The sequence below is a fragment of the Mytilus galloprovincialis genome, chromosome 3, assembly GCF_965363235.1.
Source record: "Mytilus galloprovincialis chromosome 3, xbMytGall1.hap1.1, whole genome shotgun sequence".
Taxonomy (NCBI): domain Eukaryota; kingdom Metazoa; phylum Mollusca; class Bivalvia; order Mytilida; family Mytilidae; genus Mytilus; species Mytilus galloprovincialis.
In genome coordinates this window covers 23,467,275-23,494,324 of record NC_134840.1, presented here as the reverse complement: position 1 = coordinate 23,494,324, position 27,050 = coordinate 23,467,275, and the positions used below count along the sequence as shown (strand labels likewise).

The window sequence follows — 27,050 nt, the reverse complement described above, 5'->3', positions numbered from 1 at the left end:
CGTGTCTATTCCGATACGGTTATTTTCGTTTCGAAAAAGATGGCGTCTGTTATTTTGCGGACGACAGGTCGCCTTGCACAAAAGTTAAATACAGGCAATTCTCTGAGGGTATATACAAATTAACATGTCTTTTGTCCATTTTCCCAGCAATAACACTTTTTCTTAGCTTCTTGAAAAATAAGTCGGACAGATAGCTGAACTAGTCGACAAATGTCACTCACTGACTCAGGTCTGTCCTTGACAAAATTCACGAACTTTTAACATCTTAATTCTTGCATCTTCTCATTCAAAATATTAGACCTTTGTATGATTCTATGTATAATTAAAAAAAAAACAATATGATGTTTAGTTTGGAATAATCATTCAGAATGGTGTATACTCCATTCAGCATGTTCAGGAAACCAGGTTTGTTTGACCAAAATCATGTTGATGTTTGCTCCATCCTACTCCTAGTCTAATTGCATGAAGGGACAATATCCAAATGAGTATTTGTAGGTTATGTGAACCGATCGTGCAAGGGCAGTATAGCCAGTCAAGGTTAAAAACTTGGATCATCATACACTAAGCATACCTAGTCAATAAAATTATGACGTCTTGAAAGGCTATTATATTTTTTACGTTGACGCCTTACAGTAAGACTTACTTCGACGTCATAACGCCAAACTCATAATTTCAGTTGGACTTTGAGAAAGAATTTACTGCTTTTTTAAAATGTTTAGCTGATTTAACCTCAAGGTGCTTCATTTTAGGAGTATAAACTATATTTTTGAACCAAACTTGGTACATTTTGACGGACTTGAATTTCCGGATAATGTGAAACTAAGGTTCAGGAAATTTGGGTCTGTCAAATTTTATTGAGTTTGGTGTAAAACTTTTTTTATAATCTCCTAAAAATAAATCAAATAAACGTTTTAAAAAAATGCAGTCGACATGTTCCTGCCTCGGAAGGAATTGTTACTTATATTATTATTTCTGTAGGGATTAATTGGAAATATTTTGCACAAACAAACACATAAAAGGTAAGAATTTTTATATATGCAATTTTTTTTTAGCCTTCAATGAAAAATTTGATGTCCAAATTGGGTCTCAAAGTTAAAAGCAAAATATGCTCTCAAAGTCCAACCGAAAATGGCAGCTTCAGCATTATGACGTTGAAGTAATTAGGCGTCCAGTGTTCTCCCCAGGATTTTTGGATAGCGCTGTGGTAAGCGCGTAATTTTCGACAATTCTCAGTAACTTTATTGCGGCGCTATTATGCTATTGATGTTTTCTCTTGTAATGATGTCCTCATCATGCTCATGATAGTTACAATGTACCCCTTTGTTTGTTAATGTTTTTGTCTGGATACACATGATATAGAAGAAGAGTCTTTTTTTCCTCCATTGTAAATTCATATATTAAATCCTCATACTATCAATGTATAAAACTGAAGGAGAAGTCTTTTTCCATGATGGGGATACACCAGACTACCTATGTGAAGATTTCTTAGCACTAACAGGTAATGTTGCAGAACATGTAGGACCAACAATAAAGTCCTTGTCAGCTTCTGTTTGGTTTTGTAACCCACTGTAGCAGTGTACAGTTTACCGAGGGGTGCAAGGGGGCTCCCAATAACAGCAAAACAGCAAATTGATTTGGCTTATAACAGATAACAAGGATATAAAATGGACAAAAACAGATAACAGTAAATGAAATATTAAAATAAGTCAGTTCCTGGACTGATTGAAAGATTATGTCTCCATTATATGAAAATCTAGCACAATCCCTCCAGTTGCTGAATGTTTCCATTAATTGTAACTCATAACAATACAGAAACAGGTCTGCAATTAGTGCAGCACAGTTAGTCCCCATTGGAATTCTGATAACTTGACGATATATGGAAACTCCATAGCAGACAAAAATTATATTTTAAAAATAAAAATTAAGGGCAGTTATGGTATCAAAGCAGGTCCAATTGACATAGTTCTTTTGTTTGTTATTACTAAAAAATTACCTGAAAGAGTTTGAATATATATATTCGCATTCTGATTTTTTTTTAAATGCATGTTCAATGCATGAGGTGTGTGGTTTTTTTCTTAATAAGACTATGACCACAGAGGTATATAGGGTAGAAAAATCAAAAGCACCAATTATAAGCATGCAATTTATCAAGTACTTTGAACTAATTTTGAAACTACAAAAGTAATTTATTCCATTATTTTCAAAGGCTATATTTAAACAATTTATTATCAGTTTTTTTAGTGTACTAGTAAGTAGAATACATAGTAAAGTAGTGGAACAATGGCTTGAAGACAAACTAAATCTTTGTTTGTAATGAGTTATGTGCAGCTTCAGAACCCAGGACATGGTTGGAACTTTTATTATACAATGTATTTGGTTCTGCTTTGAAAGAATCAAAGATCTGAGTCTGTGTACTTTGTTATATGGTTGTAAGGACCTAGTCCTTAATTGACATCCTCATCAGATATCCTTTGACATAATATTTCCTTTTTGTCATATTAAGAATTGTTCGAATTTAATATGTACGTACTGGAAACGAGGAACAATATCCCCATACAAAAAAAATTACTACATAGATACAGGCAGATGTGGTATGAGTGCCAATGAAACAACTCTCCATCCAAGTAACAATTTATAAAATTAAACCATTGTACATGTACATTTGTAGCTCAAAATACAGCTTTCAACACAGAGCCTTGGCTCACACTGAATAGCAAGCAACATTTTCATAAAAAATGGATTTTATTACAAAGGATAATCATAAGATATACTGGAGTTGTCCTGGACCTTACCGTTCTATTAATATGTTTATGTAATGATCTGTGATGGGTATGTTTATGAAATCCTTTACCGAATACGTGACCACCATATTACTGGTGGTAGACCCCAATCTTCAATAATCTTCAATTTTTACCAAATATTGGCTGTCAAAACAAATGCTAACATTTGAATTTTCAATAACAGTTAACAGCAAATGCATTATCACAATAACAGATAACAAAAAACCCTAATAGTCCAATAACAGTTAACAATGAATAAGACAATAACAGCTAACAGCAAATATATTTTTAGAATAACAGATAACAAATAATCAAATTGCCCCATAACAGCATAAATAACAGTTAAACCCCTTGCCTCCCCCTCTTTACCTTACGGCGTCAAAGAAAAAAAATATAATAGCCTTTCAAGACGTCATAATTATTTGGACTAAAGCATACTGGTGTGTTCTCATTTCTCCTTAGCTGTGAATTCAAGGTAAAAAAGGTAAAAAATATACTACGGCCAGATGGGAATTGAACTAAGGCGAAATGTGAATTTAGATAAAAATATTAAATAAACAAATTAAACCTCTGTGTTTTTATAGCAATTTTAACAACATTTAATTAGGGAATTGTTTCTCTTGAATTATTATTTTTTATAAAAGTGACAAATTTGTGACAATTTTTATAATTTTAAAGAAAAAAAATCCACAATAAAACATGAGTCAGTAGGAAAGCTGCTTCTTTTATGCTTAATTTTATATAAGTTTTAATTGTATAAATTTTATGCAATCAGAAAGTTCTTAATAATCAGTCAATTATTCTTTTCATTATGCAACACAAAGAGTTAAAAAAAGAAAGAAAAATTGTATTCCCACAAACTTGTTTTCATATATTACAGAAAATTTAATAAAATAATATATATTTTTTTAAATTGTGTTATTATAATTATATATAATAAAGATAATACATGTAAAAATACAAAAAAAGAAGATGTGGTATAAGTGCAAATGAGACAACTCTCCACAAGAGACCAAAATGACACATATATCAACAACTATAGGACAACATACAGCCTTTATCAATGAGGAAAGCCCATACTGCATGGTCAGCGTTAATACGTCCCGAAATGACAATGTAAAACAATTCAAACGAGAAAACTAACAGCCTTTTTTATGTACAAATAATGAACGAAAAAGAAATATGTAACACATAAACAAATGACCACCTCTGAATTACATCCTCTGAATTACATGGTATATACTATGACTTGACTTCTTCAAGCTAGGTCCAAATTATATAAGATTCTTCGATCTCCTGGAAAACATCGCCAACCAACATATTAACCTCAGTATGGTGATGCAGCATCTTACATCCTCAAATTTGGAAACTAAATGAACTTTGAACATTCAAATGTGTACATCAGTGCCTTATTTTTCACAATATGAACTAATTGGAAATAATTCTCATGTTATATGTATTAGACTAAGTGCTTTTTTCTCATGCTATTATTAAAAATATAACATGTAATTTTTTTTTGTATAAGTATGCAAATTTGAAATTGGGTTTTGAATTCAGTGCTGATTTAGATATATGAAATATTTGTTATGATAGTATGATATTTGTCTTTTCTTTATTCATTGAAAAATGAAATATCCATATACAATGTGTCATATCTAATAAGACTTTATTTACAAAATATAACACATAAATTAAAAAAAATCAGAAAAGAGGAGCAGCTATAAAAAAGAATTATTTAAAAAGTGGAACACCAAACATAAATAATACAAGTACACACCCGTGATATCGCGGGTCCGTGACTGAATTAAAGTATATAACTATGCCTAAGCCTTATTTTAGTAATTAGTATTGTCATCTGATAAAGTCATGTCGATTATAAGATACAAAGTTTTCTCTGCTTTCAAATCTTTCTGTTTGAACCCGTCTACCTGGAACTTATCAATTATTGGTAATATTAATTATTTGGAAAACAAAAGGTCCTGGCTATCCAGGAGTGGAGTATTTTTTAATCAACAGCATTGTCCTATATTAGTTATCTTAGAAAGTCTTGCTGATTGCTGAATAAAACTACAATGGGGAACAATTTGACAATGATTGAATTTAGTAGTGTCAGCCCTTTGATTATGACCCGTGTATGTAGCAAAATCCTAAATACACCGTTTGGTGGTGCGTCTGTCAAATGCGGAATGTACAGATAAGGTAATAGCTAACAGGTGAATATACTATTGGTATCGGTATCAGATTCGACCCGGAACTTGTTAATTATTGGCAATATTAATTATGTGGAAAACAAAAGGGTCTGGAGTGGTGTAATTTTTAATCTACACCATTGTCCTATATTAGTTATATATAGAGTTGAATTCTTTGATTTGTCGTTTTTACCCGATGACGGCTGACAAATTGGACCTCGTAATTTTAGTATTATAGATTTCATGGTAGAATTTGACATCAAAATAACAAAAAATAACTAATTGCAATACAAACAAAACATAACTTAATTACAATGTTTACTGAAGCTGCTCCCATTTTGCCTTAGTTAATTATTATGTACCTGAAAATTTGTACTAAGGCAAACTGGGATTAATTATCACTTGAAATGTAATAAAAGAGCTTTTGCCATCACTTGTCGTAAACTTAAAAAGAGCAAGAATTTTATGTTAGCATTACCACCTGCATCTTTTAAAATCCTTCACAGAATTTTACTCTCCACATGCTCATACCATGTTCTTTTGTATGTCCAATTTCATTTTTATATTCTAATGATGTTTGGGGCTAACTTTGGCATGACATGGCCTTTGTCATATCTATACCCTACCTCACATTTGACCCCCTTATCATAATTTGAATGAAGTACAAATCTCAGAATCTTCACTTTCACAACTTTAAATACCATTATCATGATTATGCACCTATTTGTTCTTTTTCATTTGAATTCTTTTTCTAAAAAATGGCTTGTCATGCTTGTGGACAAAATACTGTTAATATTTATTTATTGTTTTTCAGATTCTTGCTGGTTCTATCCCCTCTCAGCAATCTCAACAGAGAAATTTATCCATCCATGAGTACCTGAGTTTTGGTTTATTGGAGAAGGCTGGAATACCAATACCTAGATACAGAGTCTGTGAAACAACAGAGGAGGTGGAAAAGTCAACAGCAGAATTGGGTATATCACGCTGTTTAGTTTGTCTGAACGAAATTAAGTGGGATATCGGCATATCCGCAACAGTCATGTCTACATCTGCAGCCTGTTCTAAGTTAAAAAGTGCTATATATCTATTCATTATGTTAAGTAGATACTTGGAAAGTTATCTTATTAACCACATAACATGTATAAAAATCATAAAAATCGCTATTCACATGATTCCCTTGCTTGCACTGTAATTGGGGTTCATTTCAATTATTTTTAAAAGTATATATGTTTACACCAGAATTTTGTGGTCATAATTGTAAAAATGTCAACTTATTTATTATGTTTATCATATAAAGATCATATAAATCACTATTCACTTGCTCCTTATGTCACTGAGCTTCATTGAATTGTATTATTTTGTGGTCATAATTGTAACAATGTGTTAGACTATTTTATAATGAATTGACATTGCAATATATTTTTATAGCTACAGAGACAGGTTCAACAGATGTGGTGGTCAAGGCTCAGGTACTCTCTGGTGGACGAGGGAAGGGTTCATTTACAAGTGGTCTAAAAGGAGGAGTCAAAATCTGTTATACGTAAGCTTAATTTAGATAAATTATTTAATCAATATAGCCTAAACTAATAGAAATGATATTTATGATGAGATGATATGAATTAGATGTATACAAATGCATTCAGAGATGTTAATTTTTTATGCTGTGAATAAATAAAAGGAGATTTAAGGATATCTGTCACTAAGACAATCCCCAAACAACAAAAAAAAATACCCCCAAAAATGAAAAGAGGTCAACACATTTCCAGAAACAATAAAGACTCAAAATGAACAAAAATTTTGAAAAGAGGCACTCCAATGTTATAAAATCAAACAACAGTTTACTAAAAAATTATCAGAGACTTTAAAACAACGATGCACATGAACATACTAAAACAGTAAAGGACATACAGTGTATGGTTGCTCTTTCAATTAAAAAAAACAACTTTATAGTTTGAATAATCATTTTAGCAATAATTTCATACATGTATTACATGTATATGACAATCATCTTTCAATCTGAAATGTATGCAGAACTCATACACAATTTTAAGAATCAAAAGTTCTTTACTGAGTAAGTATTTGAGTAGTGAGTCACATACTGTAACTGAACAAAATCAGAACATTAAAAAACTCTACAAAAACTTACAATGACACAAAATACTCTCAAAAAGTATTGTCATGTATAATAACTAAGCAAGCTTGAGCTGTTGCATTTTTGTCCTCTGATACATATTCATTTATCTGTTTTGTGTACAAGAAATATTAGTAAATAAAAAATGTCCCATTTGATACAGGCCAGAAGAAGCAAAGAAGACTGCTGAGCAAATGTTAGGTTATGATCTGATTACAAAACAAGCACCACTGGGCAGACCCTGTAATACAGTGATGTTATCCGAGAGACTGTACTCCAGGAGAGAATTCTACTTTGCTATTGCTATGGAACGTTCTTTTGCTGTAAGATATGTATTTAAATGGATGTTGTAAAACTTGATATCAAACTGTACCAGTTATTCTTTTGTGAGAGCCTGTCTAAAGACTTTTCTGTGTTCAGGATTAAGATTTAACTATAGCTAGTAGAGCAATGGGATGGAATAGGGTTTTCAATTTAACCTTAAAATATGGAATTAGGTTTTGATTTAAGTGTAACACTTTATTGATCTCATGTCTGGAATGCTACACATGATTTATAGGTAAACCACTAGTAAATTCAGCGTTGACATCCACATATATTCTAACTCAAGCAGTTATGCTATTTAAGAAATATTTGCCAAAAAGCTCTAAGATATGGAATACACATTTTTTATACGACCTCAAAAATTGAAAATTTTTTGGTCGTATATTGGTATGACGTTTGCGTCGTCGTCCGAAGACATTTGGTTTTCGCATTATAACTTTAGTATAAGTATATAGAAATCTATGAAATTTAAACACAAGGTTTATGACCATAAAAGAAAGGTTGGGATTGATTTTGGGAGCTTTGGTCCCAACAGTTTAGGAATAAGGGCCCAAAAAGGGCCCACATAAGCATTTTTCATGATTTTCGCACAATAACTTTAGTATAAATAAACAAAATCTATGAAATTTTAAGATAAGGTTTATTACCACAAAAGAAAGGTTGGGATTGATTTTGGGAGTTTTGGTCCCAACAGTTTAGGACTTGGGGGCCAAAAAAAGGTTCTAAATAATATTTTTTTTTGTTTTTGCACAATAACTTTAGTATAAGTTAATAGAAATCTATGAAATTTTAACACAAGGTTTATGACCACAAAAGGAAGGTTTGGAGTGATTTTGGGAGTTTTGGTCCCAACAGTTTAGGAATTACGAGCCAAAAGTGTCGAAAATTAAACTTTGTTTGATTTCATCAAAAAATTGCGTGATTCCATCAAAATTTAATTAATTTTGGGTTCTTTGATATGCCAAATTTAACCGTGTATTCAGATTCTTAATTTTTGGTCCTGTTTTCAAATTGGTCTACATTAAGGTCCAAAGGGTCCAAAATTAAACTAAGCTTGATTTTAACAAAAATTGAATTCTTGGGGTTCTTTGATATGCTGGATTTAACATGTACTTAGATTTTTGATTATGGGCCCAGTTTTCAAGTTGGTCCAAATCGGGGTCCAAAATTATTATATTAAGTATTGTGCAATAACAAGAAATTTTCAGTTGCACAGTATTGCGCAATAGCAAGAAAACTTCAATTGCACAGTATTGTGCAATAGCAAGAAATCTTCAATTGCTTAGTATTGCGCAATAGCAAGAAATATCTAATTGCACAATATTGCGCAATAGCAAGAAATTTTCAATTGCAACGTTTTACGCAATAGCAAGAAATATTCAATTGCACAGTATTGTCCCGTTTTCAAATTGGTCTACATTAAGGTCCAAAGGGTAAAAAATTTAACTTTGTTTGATTTCAACAAAAATTGAATATATGGGGTTAATTCATTATGCTGAATCTAACCATGTATTAAGATTTTTAATATTTGGGCCCGGTTATCAAATTGGTCCACATTGAGGTCTAAAGGGTCTAAAATTGAACATTATTTGATATCATCAAAAATAGAATCCTTGGGGTTCTATTATATGCTGAATATAACCATGTATTTAGATTTTGGATATTGGACCATAATAGGTAAATGTCCAATTTAATTTTTAAGTTTTTAAGTTTAAGTTCTTAGACCACATTCATTCTGTGTCAGAAACCTATGTTGTGTCAACTATTTAATCACAATCCAAATTCAGAGCTGTATTAAGCTTAAATGTTGTGTCCATACTTGCCCTAACTGTTCAGGGTTCGACCTCTGTGGTCCTAAAAAGCTGCGCTTTGCAGAGCATCTGGTTTTAAGTTACTGTAGTTTTGCCCATTCTAGATATAACCCCACACACAGTTTTTTTTTGGAGTGTAAATGATATACAGGAATCACCCTGTCAGAACATTATTCAATCTATCTTTTTGTCTATGAACCTTGTAAAGGCAATTTCTTCTGAAAGCCTATTGATGAGTCTTTACACAGTTTTAGAACAATACTGCCAGATGTACATTAAGGAATGTAACTCCTGCCCTACTAGCTAAAGGATAGATAATCAAATGTTCTTACTATAATATTGAAATATGTGGTAATTGTCTCTTGTTAGGACAACTTCTATTCAACAGGTGAACAGATATTGATGAAACTTTACAAGCATGAAGAATGTTACCTTAGCAATATAATCAAAAAGATCTGCATAAATATATTCCTATTCCCACTTGTTAGAGGGTAGAACATTTGTTTACCCCTAATTTCTGGTACCTGGCACATGGTAGCTGTGATTGAATCCAGTCTGAATTAATTAGGATTTAGTTTTTCTGCCTATGTTCAGTGATTTTCTCCTAATAATCTGGCTTACCCAGCAAAAAAAAACCAAACCTGACCACCAAGAAATAGTCAATAGTGCATAAAGCAACTTTATATACCTATAATCAATCAATGATATCTTGGTCAAAGGGAACTAGGAATTATTTTAACATAGGTCCATGACAAGACTAATACTTTTAAAGTAACTTGGTGAAAAGATACATATATATATATGGAAGTACATGTATTTAAAGGAAATTAGTTCAACACTGAAGTTTTAATTCCACTTCAAAAACTTTTATGTAAATTTTATCATGCTAAGTTTGAGATGAGTTGAAATTTGTAATCGGGTTTTACCTTTGTTGTTAGAATAACTTTGATATCTTTAATTTCCAGAGGGTGAACATTTTCAAAGTGGTTTAATGAAAGGCTGCATTTATCATCTCTAACCAATCTAACACCATGTACACTGCTCTGAGAAACAGAAATGTATTAAATTCTCACAATTTTGAATAGTTTAGCTCTTAACTTTTTGTTACATTTTTAGGATGTTCAACAACATCTACATTTCACCATTGTATCATTTTAGGGACCAGTACTGGTAGGAAGTTCACAAGGTGGAATGAATATAGAAGAAGTTGCCAAAGAAAATCCACATGCAATTATCAAAGAACCTATAGATATTTTTAATGGAATGTCCAGGAATCAAGCTGTGCAAATGGCAGCACATATGGGATTTGATCCATCATGTATTGATAAGGTAGAAATTGTCATATTAATAGGTTATACAACAATTACTCATGACTAAAGTAAAAAACTTACAAATTGGTTTTTGAATTACAATTTGGAGACTGTCTAGAATGGCCTAATGTATTAAATACTTATCAAGTGATAAACATGCCTATAAAGCAGATTTTCATTAGAAGTAACAGAAATCAGAATTTTATCTCTTAATGGAACTGTTTAGCAGAATATTGTCTTATATCAGGTTTTATTTGAAAATAATGTTGTCAGTGATCTTATATTAAACTACATTTCTTGTAAGATATTTATAAAAAAAAGAGGTTTTTTTTTACAGTTATCACCCATGACTTTTTTCCCGTTAAAAGTTGTTATGCATCATTTTGATAAAATAAATGGCCAAGTACAAAATAGAAATGTTATTATATTTTATTAACCTTATGCAAATGTTCTTTTATTTATAAGGCAGCTGATATTATGATGAAAATGTACTATGACGTCTTTTTAAAGTATGATGCAACATTAATAGAAATTAATCCTATGACTGAAGGTGCCACAGGTCAAGGTAGGTAATAGTTTATATTTAAAAATCTTGTGAGTTGTGAATTGAAATAGGCATTGTCAATATAGTATATATAGATATATCTTAATTATGCATTTTATCATTTTAGATTGAAAATGTGTTGTAGTGAGTGTTTTAGTTTCTTCATTCATAACGAATACAAATATTTTCTTGAAGGGATAAAGATGTTGAAATATATTTTGAATCAGTTAATTACAAACCCATTATTCCACTAAGTTACAAACTTTTTATTAGATTGACAACATACATTGTAATGGATTGTATGACATTTTATTTTGTCAACACAGTTTAATGTCATTATGGTCTTAAATACAGAAGTCTGTTAGTAGCAGAAATTTTGTGATAAATGGGATATTTTTTTACATGTTCAGTGAACACAAAGAATTGCTATTTTTAACACGGCAAAGAAGAACCAATTGATTAACATGTATGAAAATAAATAGGCATCACTAGAAATATTATAGGACCACAGTAAATTAGGCTAGGCAAACATAGTTCAGGCACACAATTCTAAAGGATAAGGATCCGAAAAACATTAATATACATTAATGATATACCATAAAAATAAAATCCTGATTTGCACGTTAAATTTAAAGATAAATTCATTTTACAGAAAATAAATGCAGACTAAATATATATAAACGGGAAAAATTATAATATATTTGTAATTCAGATATGATTTCTTTAGGAAAATCATGAATGAGAGTTGGCTTTTTTTTTAGTATTCCCTTATAAATATATTGTTGTGTTGATGTTCCATGTCATATTGGCTAGATTTAATCACCTATATTCCACAACGACTTAGTGGTTTGTATTAAAGTGCATGATCTAACCAGCTGGATCTAACTGAAATTATAATTTTACTATATCTATTGCATCTGATGCACTCTGAAAATAAAAAAAAAATAGACTTGAAACCTAGAAACTAGCTCAGTTAGCTAGTTATCTTTTCAGATATTCCATATAAAGGTGAGTACTAAAAGCAGGTTAAAAAAAAAAATGCTCAGGGCCTAGAAAGCATGCATTGAAAGCATAAGCATCTTGAGTTTTAAAAAATATCAAACCATTATTATAAATAGATTATGTCAAACTTTGAATAGTTTATAAGTTTTTCGTTTTTTTTTTTCTCTTTTAAATTAGAAAAAAAGGTCTGCTCTTTGGTTGAGTTGTTGTCTCTTTGACACATTCCCCATTTCCATTCTCAATTTTATCTTCAATATCAGTTGAAATCAAGAGGATTTAATTTGGTTAAATTTAATGAACGTGTTCCATTATTATAATGAGAAAAGATCTTGTCAAGGTTTTTGATGGCAGCATGATTCTCTAAAGTCATGCTGTGTCCTTATTATCTTACCATTTAATTGTATGTCTGCCATGAATGTTGCAGAAATGCAAAACATGAGGATGCCAATAGGACAGAAACTACGCCTTAAAAAAGCTTTTTTGCACAAAGCTTTATATTTCAGCAAGAACAAGACATGGATACTTTACATCATGTATATAGATGTCTTATGATTTGAAGTTTCATTCTTGCATATGTCTGTTCTCCTTGACCTGATTACCATGGATTGGTTCAGTGACTGCTTTAATTACATTATTTTTTTTCTGCCTGGAAGGGCCTCTATAATCGATTAAAAAGTATTAAATCCTAATCAGTTGAGCATGCATTACATTTTATTTTGTGCACTCTTGTGTGAATATATTGTTGAACCAAAGTATTATATTGCCTAAAATTACCATATTGAAGTTACTGTGTTTGCATACAAAGGATCCCTTACATTGCCTTGTTGGGTCAGTGATCTCCTTTTGTTTTTTCCTGTGGCAAAGTCTATATTTAGTTCCACCAACATTTTATGCAGCATTCCAGGTAGACATGTTGTAATCAGCTTTAGTAGTTAACAAGGAAGACTCCAATCTTACTTTCAACATAAATATTAAAACTAAAAGAATAGACCGAGATGTTTTTGCTTTCATCAGTTTAGAAATGCTAGTTGTAGCTCTCACCTGATCCAAAAGGCCTAAATAAAATCTTCACTTGGCATCTGTTTACAATTTTTTTTTCTTTATCAAAATGACATGGTCTGTTGAAAACAAAGATATTCATAAGGGTGCCTTATGTTTCTTTAAGTATGTGTTGATACCTGGTGATTGATTCAGGCTCTTAGTAGCAGGCATACATAGTTATTTTAATGCTTTAAAACTTATTTGTATGGATCTGAGGCATTAATATCACATGGTCAAACTAGCATTATTAATCTTACATTAGAGACAAGAAATTAAATTCATTTGTTCAGGTTATGACTTATATGAGTTGTCAGGACATTACTTTTTCTGGTAGGTATGTTGGTGAATTATATGTGGAATATAAAGAGGGACATTGATATATATATATTTCATTTTTTCATTGTTGTACCTTACTGTTTAGTTGTGTTATTTTAATAGATAATACATACAACTGATAAAACAATTACCAAAAACCCTGGACACCACAACAGACCACATTAACCATCTGACTCCTCCCAAAAATGACTGAAAATAAACAAAGATAAGCAACATTGCATGGGCCAAACAACCTGACTTGGAACAGGCACAAAGTTTAACATCCTATCTATCCATCCTATAGGTCTAGACTATATCTACAAAAATTTAACTCTCTAAAACTACCATGACAACTGCAACTAAAATTTGCATCATTTTAAGAGTATATGATTCTGTCCCATGAAACAGCTTAAAAACTACATGTATAACAGATAGACAAAAACAAGACAAGATTTTTGTCAACACATGTCACATTAAAACCAAAGATTCTTGTTACATTGTATCAATTTTGTTCAGAAATGCTTAATTAGCAATACAAGCCTGTTGGAGCCTCTAGTTTTGTTAAGTGTTTTGAACTTCTGGTGCCAAGTTCGAATGGAACTCGAGTTCGGACTACGAGTTCTATATGAACAGTAAATAATTTTGAAGAGTAAGGTCTAGATTACAGGAAGTACAAGGCCCCTACTCTGAATATGTTTACATTCAAATTTGATTGAATTGACGTCATAACATCTGGGATATCGATTCGATCTCAAGGAGCCCTGCCTCAACCCTGGGCTCCTTGAGTGTTGATGGCGGGAAAGCTATATCCAATCATAACAAGTGTTATAACTTGGCCTACGGTATATATATTTATCATCAAGTTAAGTAGCAAGCTGTGGGATAAATGCAATGAAATTATAATTTACAAAATAATATAATTATTGGTGAAAGAAAGCAGTAAATGGCTCACATTGTAATTTGCCTAAATATTATTAAAGCAGTTTATAATCATTTGCATTTATAAGAAAAAAGCCAAAATTACTGTGCGTACTTTTTCGCTAAAAGCAAAATATCTTACTTCAACTTCTTTCCTCTTTTTGGATCCAAATTTTGCAGTATATATTCTTAATGTTGATTAAGATTTCCTGTTGCTCACCATTTTACAAATCCCTGTTAACAGTTGGTTAATTATGAGATTTATTGACCAAAGTCTTAATTTGTGGCTAGCTTTATGCCCTGTGATCATGGTAATATAATGCACCTGCTTTCATAAACAGCATGTTCCCTTATCCTTGCAACTGCCTTCAAAATTATCCAAAATCATATTTGAGGACTATTATTTATTTTCTGCAAATTTTAGATGCCTGCAAAAATGTGTATAGTTTAGAATCAATGTTATCTCTCCTTAAAACTGCTGTACCCAATGCCCTTTTAATTACTTCTAAGTTTCATAGAAAACATTAAACATACATTGGAAAGCTGTGAATTAGGTAATGCACACCATATCCTACAATGGAACTGAAAACAGATAAATTTGATGAATTTTGCAAGGTCTAACTCTACAACACAGAAAAATTTAAACCCGACAGAGAAGTCCACCTACAAGAAATGTCATTCATACTAAAAGAAAAATAATATTTGTAAACAAAATTCATGTAATCCTAGATTTAATTTTCATGATAAGTGGTAAGAGTTACTTCAATTAATTTCAATTAGATTAGAAATTAGCACTTATTCAATATTTAAAACTTGTGTGCAAAGAAAGGGCAAATGTGTGATGTGTTTTACTAATTCTATCAATAATCTTAACTATTTCCTGTCTACTTAAAGTAGCCAGATACAGGAGTTTTCACTTTTGTTTTTTTATAGGGGGCAAAGAAAATACACCATAAACAATGCCATCAGTCATGAGAGAATGAAAAGACAGCAAACCACTAAGGGTTAAACATCAATGAGACCACAAAGCTAAAACACAGTTAAACATATTTTTAAATATATGTACAACAATGTATTTAATTGATGCTTTTCTCCATTTCAGTTTACTGTATGGACTGCAAGCTTAATTTTGACAGCAATGCAGAATACAGACAAAAAGACATTTTTGCTTTACAAGACTGGTCACAGGAAGATAAGAGAGAGCACATAGCAGCTGGACACAATTTAAATTATATAGGTTTAGATGGAAATATTGGATGTCTTGTCAATGGCGCAGGCTTAGCCATGGCTACAATGGACATTATTAAATTACATGGTGGTAGTCCAGCCAACTTTTTAGATGTTGGCGGTGGCGCCACCTCAAATCAAGTGATGGAAGCTTTTAGGTTAATTACATCAGATCCAAAGGTAAGTACAAAATCAGTAAGGTTTTCTGTTATTCATGAATATGTTGGAAAACTATAAAGTAATGTGTCTAAAAAGACAGATTTGGTGTGATTGCCAATTTACTGTCAAAAAGAAATACTTATTCAGTATAAATACTTATGTTCTATTCCCTCAAAATATCGTTTGACTTTGCATGTGAGTTCTTGCTCTTAAAGACCAAATTTTTTATTGTGGCTTTGATCTTGTTATTTAAAAAAATACAGAGAGAAAATGTAATAAGTATAAATGATCTATGGTAGATAGAAGGAAACTGATAAGATCTACAAAATGCATACATAAATGATTGTAATAAAGGTAAATTAATATCAAAATGACATATTTTTCGGGACACATAGTCACCTGAGCTGTTTGGAGTCTTACAAGCCTTTTCTTTCTGTAAAAAAGTGACCGATGTATCTACTATTAATATGAATGTTTAATTTCAACAATTTTATGCAAAATTTTGTCTTTCCTCAGCCTTATTAGAACCCCTGTTTCTGTGATATCATGGCAACACTGCCTGCTCTAGGGTGTCTGTTTTGTTCTGTTAGTATTTCAGTTCTAGTAAATTCCTATAACAACATGCTCTATTACAGGTACACGCTATAATGGTAAACATATTTGGTGGAATCATGCGATGTGATGTGATTGCCCAAGGGATTGTAGCAGCTGCATCAGAATTACATCTTAAAATACCCATTGTAGTTAGGTTACAAGGTAATATTTCAATGATCAGAATTACATCTTAAATACCAATTGTAGTTAGGTTACAAGGTAATATTTCAATCATGAGAATTACATCTTAAAATACCCATTGTAGTTAGGTTACAAGGTAATATTTCAATGATCAGAATTACATCTTAAAATACCCATTGTAGTTAGGTTACAAGGTAATATTTCGATGACCAGAGTTACATCTTTAAATACCCATTGTAGTTAGGTTACAAGGTAATATTTCAAGGATTAGAATTATATCTTAAAATACCCATTGTAGTTAGGTTACAAGGTAATATTTCAATGATCAGAATTACATCTTAAAATACCCATTGTAATTAGGTTACAAGGTATTATTTCAGTGATCAAAATTACATCTTAAAAATACCAATTGAAGTTAGGTTAAAAGGTAATATTTCAATGATCAGAACTACATCTTAAAATACCCATTTTAGTTAGGTTACAAGGTAATATTTCAATGATCAGAGTTACATCTTAAAATACCCATTGTAATTAGGTTACAAGGTAATATTTCAATGATCAGAATTACAGTTTAAAATACCCATTTTAGTAAGGTTACAAGGTTTCAATGATCAGAATTACATCTTAAAATACCCATTGTAATTAAGTTACAAGGTTATATTTCAATGATCAGAATTACATCTTAAAATACCCATTTAAGTTTGGTTACAAGGTAATATTTCAAGGATCAGAAATACATCTTAAAATACCCATTGTAGTTAGGTTACAAGGTTATATTTCAAGGATCAGAAATACATCTTAAAATACCCATTGTAGTTAGGTTACAAGGTTATATTTCAAGGATCAGAAATACATCTTAAAATACCCACTGTAGTTAGGTTACAAGGTTATATTTCAAGGATCAGAAATACATCTTAAAATACCCACTGTAGTTAGGTTACAAGGTTATATTTCAATGATCAGAATTACATCTTAAAATACCCATTGTAGTCAGGTTACAAGGTAATATTTCAAGGATCAGAAATACATCTTAAAATACCCACTGTAGTTAGGTTACAAGATTATATTTCAAGGATCAGAAATACGTCTTAAAATACCCACTGTAGTTAGGTTACAAGGTAATATTTCAAGGATCAGAAATACATCTTAAAATACCCATTGTAGTTAGGTTACAAGGTTATATTTCAATGATCAGAATTACATCTTAAAATACCCATTGTAGTCAGGTTACAAGGTAATATTTCAAGGATCAGAAATACATCTTAAAATACCCACTGTAGTTAGGTTACAAGATTATATTTCAAGGATCAGAAATACGTCTTAAAATACCCACTGTAGTTAGGTTACAAAGTAATATTTCAAGGATCAGAGTTACATCTTAAAATACCCATTGTAATTAGGTTACAAGGTAATATTTCAATGATCAGAATTACATCTTAAATACCAATTGTAGTTAGGTTACAATGTAATATTTCAATCATGAGAATTACATCTTAAAATACCCATTGTAATTAGGTTACAAGGTATTATTTCAGTGATCAAAATTACATCTTAAAAATACCAATTGAAGTTAGGTTAAAAGGTAATATTTCAATGATCAGAACTACATCTTAAAATACCCATTTTAGTTAGGTTACAAGGTAATATTTCAAGGATTAGAATTATATCTTAAAATACCCATTGTAGTTAGGTTACAAGGTAATATTTCAATGATCAGAATTACATCTTAAAATACCCATTGTAATTAGGTTACAAGGTATTATTTCAGTGATCAAAATTACATCTTAAAAATACCAATTGAAGTTAGGTTAAAAGGTAATATTTCAATGATCAGAACTACATCTTAAAATACCCATTTTAGTTAGGTTACAAGGTAATATTTCAATGATCAGAGTTACATCTTAAAATACCCATTGTAATTAGGTTACAAGGTAATATTTCAATGATCAGAATTACATCTTAAAATACCCATTTAAGTTTGGTTACAAGGTAATATTTCAAGGATCAGAAATACATCTTAAAATACCCATTGTAGTTAGGTTACAAGGTTATATTTCAAGGATCAGAAATACATCTTAAAATACCCATTGTAGTTAGGTTACAAGGTTATATTTCAAGGATCAGAAATACATCTTAAAATACCCACTGTAGTTAGGTTACAAGGTTATATTTCAAGGATCAGAAATACATCTTAAAATACCCACTGTAGTTAGGTTACAAGGTTATATTTCAATGATCAGAATTACATCTTAAAATACCCATTGTAGTCAGGTTACAAGGTAATATTTCAAGGATCAGAAATACATCTTAAAATACCCACTGTAGTTAGGTTACAAGATTATATTTCAAGGATCAGAAATACGTCTTAAAATACCCACTGTAGTTAGGTTACAAGGTAATATTTCAAGGATCAGAAATACATCTTAAAATACCCATTGTAGTTAGGTTACAAGGTTATATTTCAATGATCAGAATTACATCTTAAAATACCCATTGTAGTCAGGTTACAAGGTAATATTTCAAGGATCAGAAATACATCTTAAAATACCCACTGTAGTTAGGTTACAAGATTATATTTCAAGGATCAGAAATACGTCTTAAAATACCCACTGTAGTTAGGTTACAAAGTAATATTTCAAGGATCAGAGTTACATCTTAAAATACCCATTGTAATTAGGTTACAAGGTAATATTTCAATGATCAGAATTACATCTTAAATACCAATTGTAGTTAGGTTACAATGTAATATTTCAATCATGAGAATTACATCTTAAAATACCCATTGTAATTAGGTTACAAGGTATTATTTCAGTGATCAAAATTACATCTTAAAAATACCAATTGAAGTTAGGTTAAAAGGTAATATTTCAATGATCAGAACTACATCTTAAAATACCCATTTTAGTTAGGTTACAAGGTAATATTTCAAGGATTAGAATTATATCTTAAAATACCCATTGTAGTTAGGTTACAAGGTAATATTTCAATGATCAGAATTACATCTTAAAATACCCATTGTAATTAGGTTACAAGGTATTATTTCAGTGATCAAAATTACATCTTAAAAATACCAATTGAAGTTAGGTTAAAAGGTAATATTTCAATGATCAGAACTACATCTTAAAATACCCATTTTAGTTAGGTTACAAGGTAATATTTCAATGATCAGAGTTACATCTTAAAATACCCATTGTAATTAGGTTACAAGGTAATATTTCAATGATCAGAATTACAGTTTAAAATACCCATTTTAGTAAGGTTACAAGGTTTCAATGATCAGAATTACATCTTAAAATACCCATTGTAATTAAGTTACAAGGTTATATTTCAATGATCAGAATTACATCTTAAAATACCCATTTAAGTTTGGTTACAAGGTAATATTTCAAGGATCAGAAATACATCTTAAAATACCCATTGTAGTTAGGTTACAAGGTTATATTTCAAGGATCAGAAATACATCTTAAAATACCCACTGTAGTTAGGTTACAAGGTTATATTTCAAGGATCAGAAATACATCTTAAAATACCCACTGTAGTTAGGTTACAAGGTTATATTTCAATGATCAGAATTACATCTTAAAATACCCATTGTAGTCAGGTTACAAGGTAATATTTCAAGGATCAGAAATACATCTTAAAATACCCACTGTAGTTAGGTTACAAGATTATATTTCAAGGATCAGAAATACGTCTTAAAATACCCACTGTAGTTAGGTTACAAGGTAATATTTCAAGGATCAGAAATACATCTTAAAATACCCATTGTAGTTAGGTTACAAAGTAATATTTCAAGGATCAGAAATACATCTTAAAATACCTATTGTAGTTAGGTTACAAGGTAATATTTCAAGGATCAGAAATACATCTTAAAATACCCATTGTAGTTAGGTTACAAAGTAATATTTCAAGGATCAGAGTTACATCTTAAAATACCCATTGTAATTAGGTTACAAGGTAATATTTCAATGATCAGAATTACAGTTTAAAATACCCATTTTAGTAAGGTTACAAGGTTTCAATGATCAGAATTACATCTTAAAATACCCATTGTAGTTAGGTTACAAGGTTATATTTCAAGGATCAGAAATACATCTTAAAATACCCACTGTAGTTAGGTTACAAGGTTATATTTCAAGGATCAGAAATACATCTTAAAATACCCACTGTAGTTAGGTTACAAGGTTATATTTCAATGATCAGAATTACATCTTAAAATACCCATTGTAGTCAGGTTACAAGGTAACATTTCAAGGATCAGAAATACATCTTAAAATACCCACTGTAGTTAGGTTACAAGATTATATTTCAAGGATCAGAAATACGTCTTAAAATACCCACTGTAGTTAGGTTACAAGGTAATATTTCAAGGATCAGAAATACATCTTAAAATACCCATTGTAGTTAGGTTACAAAGTAATATTTCAAGGATCAGAAATACATCTTAAAATACCTATTGTAGTTAGGTTACAAGGTAATATTTCAAGGATCAGAAATACATCTTAAAATACCCATTGTAGTTAGGTTACAAGGTAATATTTCAAGGATCAGAAATACATCTGAAAATACCCACTGTAGTTAGGTTACAAGGTTATATTGTAACGCCTCTGGTATAGCATTACGTAGCTCATATTTAAATGTGTGTGTGTGTTTACTTGCTTAACACTAGAACCTTGGTAGCAGGCCTTTTATAAACTTTCACTGGTAATCGTGAAACATGCAATGGTAACTTGCAAACCTTGGTAGCTGGACTGAGTAATCTAAGACACTGGTTTCTTATTCAATTCAAGACAAAATATAACAAAAACAGTTATAAGTTTAGCAATGACTATTTAATCAGTCAATAAATCAATATATATATGTTATAAATAAATATCCCAAAGCAAAAACGGTTCAGAGCCCCCCTTGGATGTTAATCGTCGTGCGTAAACATGGGAAAGTGGTTTTACTATTTATACTAATTTATAGTATTATAGTAAATAATATAGGTCACTTGTCAGGTCGTAAATATCCTAAAAATCGGGGTTAACATTAACCTGGTAATGGTTCACAAGTGGTATTGGCTCTGGTAATAATGGTATATCTATCAAAAATGGTCAAAGTAATGTGAGCTGAGCTGTCCAGAATCGTCTGCTACAACCGTTTATATAGTCCGGAAGTCTGCGGACACAGAAAGTGTGTCCGTTACTATAACGATAAGTGTGTCCATAAAATTAACGTAGCGATTGGTTGTAATTCTACATATACATAATACCGGGTTCTGGAAACTAGGTTATCTCTGTCCATTCAGATTGGTCCTTAAAACCGGAAGTTCCCACTGCAATAATATGGAACATGGCGCAAAAACAAATAGAAATACACAACTGTCGAGGGAAAAGGGGAGATATGGGCTTATCAAGAATAACCCTTAGTGGGAACGTACCCTGGTTACAATATAGACCCTTAACGTGATTGAATAAAACAGGTGAGCAAAAGGGACAAGCGATATACAGGTCAAACTAAAGCTGGGATCATGTCAAAGTACCCCCCTGGTCAAACAGTGAGAACGAACCCTGTCCTATCAATATTTCCCATAAACAATAATATAATACATACAATACAATACAATACGGCCGCGATACCTGAAATATAAAGAGTTCATAGGCATAGTCCTTCCGTTCATAATATAACAGTGCAGCTCAGAGTAACGGAACACGAAAATGAAAGTGAAAGTAGAAATGAACTCTCTGAGCAACACAAGAAAAGAAAGAAACATGATACATATAAACCTATCAATCTTAACTCCTACCCTTAGGCATAACAATATTTCAAGGATCAGAAACACATCTTAAAATACCCACTGTAGTTAGGTTACAAGGTTATATTTCAAGGATCAGAAATACATCTTAAAATTAAAATACCCATTGTAGTTAGGTTACAAGGTAATATTTCAAGGATCAGAAACACATCTTAAAATACCCACTGTAGTTAGGTTACAAGGTTATATTTCAAGGATCAGAAATACATCTTAAAATACCCACTGTAGTTAGGTTACAAGGTTATATTTCAAGGATTATGTTATATTACCTTTCAAATACACCTTTCAAATACATTTTAATATTACTTTATTTTTTTTAGCCCAAAACATGTTTTACCCCACCACATTCTTAACGTGTCCCTCCCAAGTCAGGATCCTGTAGTTCAGTGGTGTTGTTGACTCATGTTAATAATACCTGTTTTTTGTTATTAATTGGACTGTTAGTTTTCTCAATTGAATTGTTTTATATTTTCATGTCAGGACCTTTTATAGGTGACAATACAGTATGGGTTTTTCTCTTGTTTAAGGCCTGAATATAATTGCTTAAATCTACTTCATTTGAACTTTGGTAGATAGTTGTTTCATTAGCAATCATATCACAATTTATTTTTATTTTATTATATATAATAAACCAATAAATAAGATAAAGTTTATAAAAAGGAGCAAATTTCCAGATTTAAGGACTTTTTCCATATACAATATAAGGTCAGTCAGGAAAATAAAAACTTTTGCTAAGGCTGAGAAACTGGGGAAGGGTGAGGCAGATAAATATTTAGATGAAAACTATGAAAAATATAATACCATTTTAGTAGGTAAGAGTGTATTTGTATATCAATAGTGTAGATGGAGTTACTTGATTTCATCATATTTTACAGGAGCATATAAGGAAGATGCGGTGGCATTATTGAGATCTATGGATGCAATAGATACAAAGACAATAACATGTGATAGTGATCCAATACATGTACTTTCATCATTTTTTATAGGAACAAAAGTAGAAGATGCAAAGGCATTGATGGGTGCTAGTGATCTGAAAATAATTGCTTGTGATAACTTAGATGAAGCAGCCAAAATGGTAAATATATATAATTATGAATTAAAAATGTATCAAAGTTAGTGTTTCCAACAAGAATTTTAGGCAGCTAGACATTTTTATCCCATTTCAATTTCTTCAGACTTTGTAACTAAATTTGTTCATGCCAGTCAAGGTAACAGTGAGGGAATCATTGGGAATATTTTTTATCACAACACATTGAACTGACAGCTTCTTGTACATTGATAGAAATTCGGTTAACTGACATAATTTTGTCACTACCATTTGTTTTAAAAGCACTCATGTTCTCATGCTGAATATTTATACCCCCGCTTTAAAAAAGGGGGGGTATACTGTTTTACCTCTGTCTGTCAGTCCGTCCGTCCATCAGTCCGTCAGTCAGTCCGTCAGTCAGTCCGTCAGTCAGTCCGTCAGTCAGTCCGTCCCATGAAACTTTCGTCACATTTTTCTCAGGAACTACACATCCACCCTTTCTGTAATTTGGTATCAACATTTATATATGTCAGCCACACCGTGTGATGCGTTTTCAGATTCATCGCTTAACAACTTCCTGTTTACCGAACACTTGTCTGATTTTACACATGATAGCCAAGTTGAAAATTTTCGTCACATTTTTCTCAGGAACTACAATACAAGGATTTCTGAAATTTGGTTTCAGGATTTATATAAGTCAGCTATACCGTGTGATGCGTTTTCAGATTCATCACTCGACAACTTCCTGTTTACCGAACACTTGTATGATTTTACACATGATAGCCAAGTTGAAAATTTTCGTCACATTTTTCTCAGGAACTACAATACAAGGATTTCTGAAATTTGGTTTCAGGATTTATATAAGTCAGCTATACCGTGTGATGCGTTTTCAGATTCATCACTCGACTACTTCCTGTTTACCGAACACTTGTATGATTTTACACATGATAGCCAAGTTAAAAATATCGTCACATTTTTCTCAGGAACTACAATACAAGGATTTCTGAAATTTGGTTTCAGGATTTTTATAAGTCAGCTATACTGTGTGATGCGTTTTCAGATTCATCACTCGACAACTTTCTGTTTACCGAACACTTGCATATTTTTACACTATTAATATTATCCACTTGCGGCGGGGGTATCATCAGTGAGCAGTAGCTCGCAGTTTCACTTGTTTCCTGACAGTGATAAACAAGAACAAGGAACAGAATTGTTTTTGTGCCCATTTTATTAAATCAAGTCAAAAATGTTGTGGATGTGTCATTGTGTTATTTGTTAGATGCATGTTGCTGTCATCTTTGATTTAAATTTCCACATTTTAAAAGATTTAATATACTCCTTTGCTTGTTGTAGTTTAGTAGGTTTTAAGGTTAATATGGATACCAGGAGATATGGTGTCAACTCAATTGTGCATTTTTATCTGCCTGTGAACACCAGGTATAATGGTGTGCCATTGTCTGTTCACTGGAGTTTTAAATTATTTTATTAACTTACTTAAGTATGCCTTTAGAATAATTTTCTCTTACTTTATTTTGCCTCAACTTTATAATATGAAACTTATACACAATGCTTATTTCACAAAACACAGATGAAGTTTGAATTTTGGTTGCGTCACTTTTAGTTCTAGAGTTATGTCCCTTTACAAATGGAAAAAAAGCTGGAATTTATTGTTTCTGTTCCCTAACTTTTGTTTGCCTCAACCAAATATTATGAAACTTATACACAAAGCTTATTACGTCAAAACACAGATGAAGTTTGAATTTTGGTGGTGTCACTTTTACAGTTTTAGGCTAAATTTTGCTTTTAGAAAATTGGCTTGTAAAAACAATACAAATGTTTATAATAATATAATATTGTTTTCTATTTACAGGCTGTGAAACTGTCTACAATTGTAGGACTTGCTAAAGAAGTTGATGTGAATGTGAAATTTGAACTACCATTATAGATTGTTTTTGTTATTAGGTTTTAAATATTTATAAAATAAATTTGACAGTCCATTGTTCAGTCTCTGGTAACGGAAGATGCCTGTCTAACATACTCGCAGCTGGTTTCATTTTCAAAATTATCATTCAAACACAACAGGTACATGGTGTTTCAGAAGACTGATCGATTTAGCAAAAGAGAAAAACTGTATCATTGGCTTCTGACGTATTTTCTTCATTGAATACCTCTATTATTTATTTATTTGTTTGATGAAGCATGCCTCCCACCTGTTGATTAGTAATAGCCTCTAAGTGTGGTGTTATAATATTGTACTAAGGTTTATTATTTTAGTTTCTAATCTGTATGTCACCATGAAGATTACAATATTTTTGTATATTTCTAATTTTAATAGATGATTTTTAGTTTCTACAAGTGTAATTAATTTCTCGGTGTAAATATGTAACATTATTAATTTGGCTTCTGAATGTGAATAAACAAGTAAAATGTTATGATTTGAATGAAATCCTAGGAAAATTAAATATATATTGAATGAATTTAACTTTAAATTTTTGTATTTTAAATTGAATGAAATCTAATTAATCCAATTTAAATATATTCAATTTCATTTGAATTGTTTGAAATTGAGATTTATGTGAACATGGTGAATAGGTATGTTGAGTGGGATTTTCTTCTGTTTCTGGTTGACAAGAAAAAATTCAATTAAAATACTATCACATACAGCATCTAGGTAATGCACTGTTTAATATATCTAAGCAAAAAGACTTATTACAAAGACTAATACATCCATCTTTGTCAAATTATAAATAATATGACCTTATTTAAACAGCTTTTAAATATTTGTACACTTCATGTTGATGCACAGCTTCTGGAACTTAATTCAATTTTGAAACAGTTAAAATATTGCTCCATTGTTCATATGTTACATAAGTTAATTTTCATTCTGAACTGCCCATGCTGGATACATGGGTTTTCAAATTTCTCTGACAAACCAACAAGAGTGTTTTTGTTATTGTAGATGAAGTATACATATACCAGGGTTAAGTTATTTCTTACACTTTTGGTTTGTTTCAAGTACAATTTACTTAAAGCATAATAAGATTTTTTTATAAAGATACTGCTTTTGCCTGTTTCTTTCTTTATATGTAATACTTTATCAGCATTATTAAACTTTTATACTTTACCTACTGCAGTCTATTTATAATTTTTGCAGCTGTATTTGTTATTTTTTATACAGGTTTTACTGTATAGTCTCAGTTGAAATACACTTCTAAGGTAACAAATAGCCAAAATTATGATCAGTTTTATTTCAATAGTAAACTGGACTTGGTTTATCTTTCATACAAACTGATTGGTAAACCCTAGTGTGATAGGTTTGCATGTATAAAGGAGAAGGTATATTTTGATTATCTTAGTCCTGCTAATTCATCAGAAATAAAAAAAATAAAAAAAAGAATTGTATCATTAGTTATTACTTTTTTAAATGCCTTAATAATGGTCTGGGGAGAGATGTAAATTGCCATCTTCTACTTCATAACACAATTAGAATGAAGCCTGCTAGATTTCTTTATGAAGTGGATAAGTTAAAGAAACATTATATTCTAAATTATTTTATAGCACAAGTGTTTCCCATGTGTATTTCTGCCAGTGAGTAAATAACCATGGAATACACTTACAGTATAAATATCTTATAGGCAAGATATATATTTCACAGTAGTATGGTTTGAAATAAATGGTATTTTCATCATTTCCCAGTACTAGATTACCTGGCTTTTTTTTATTGGATAGTCAATTAAAAA

The 27,050-nt window shown here is 31.0% G+C and overlaps 1 protein-coding gene across 1 annotated transcript; it reads left to right on the top strand.

Moving 5' to 3' along the window:
• LOC143067456 (succinate--CoA ligase [ADP-forming] subunit beta, mitochondrial-like) lies at nt 1-26,712 on the top strand. Its single transcript, XM_076240740.1, has 10 exons — nt 1-108; nt 5,784-5,943; nt 6,398-6,509; nt 7,264-7,423; nt 10,394-10,564; nt 11,011-11,110; nt 15,468-15,772; nt 16,387-16,507; nt 23,270-23,358; nt 25,181-26,712. The coding sequence occupies exons 1-10, from the start codon at nt 40-42 to the stop codon at nt 25,253-25,255; spliced, it is 1,362 nt and encodes a 453-aa protein (XP_076096855.1). The 5' UTR covers nt 1-39; the 3' UTR covers nt 25,256-26,712.
• Nucleotides 26,713-27,050: the final 338 nt, after the last annotated feature.

Excerpts from the sequence above, each read along its gene's own strand:
- LOC143067456 (XM_076240740.1), top strand. The coding sequence starts at position 40 with ATGGCGTCTGTTATTTTGCGGACGACAGGTCGCCTTGCACAAAAGTTA. Across the intron at positions 6,510-7,263 it reads GGAGTCAAAATCTGTTATAC|GCCAGAAGAAGCAAAGAAGA; the intron begins GTAAGCTTAATT and ends CATTTGATACAG. Across the intron at positions 15,773-16,386 it reads TAATTACATCAGATCCAAAG|GTACACGCTATAATGGTAAA; the intron begins GTAAGTACAAAA and ends GCTCTATTACAG.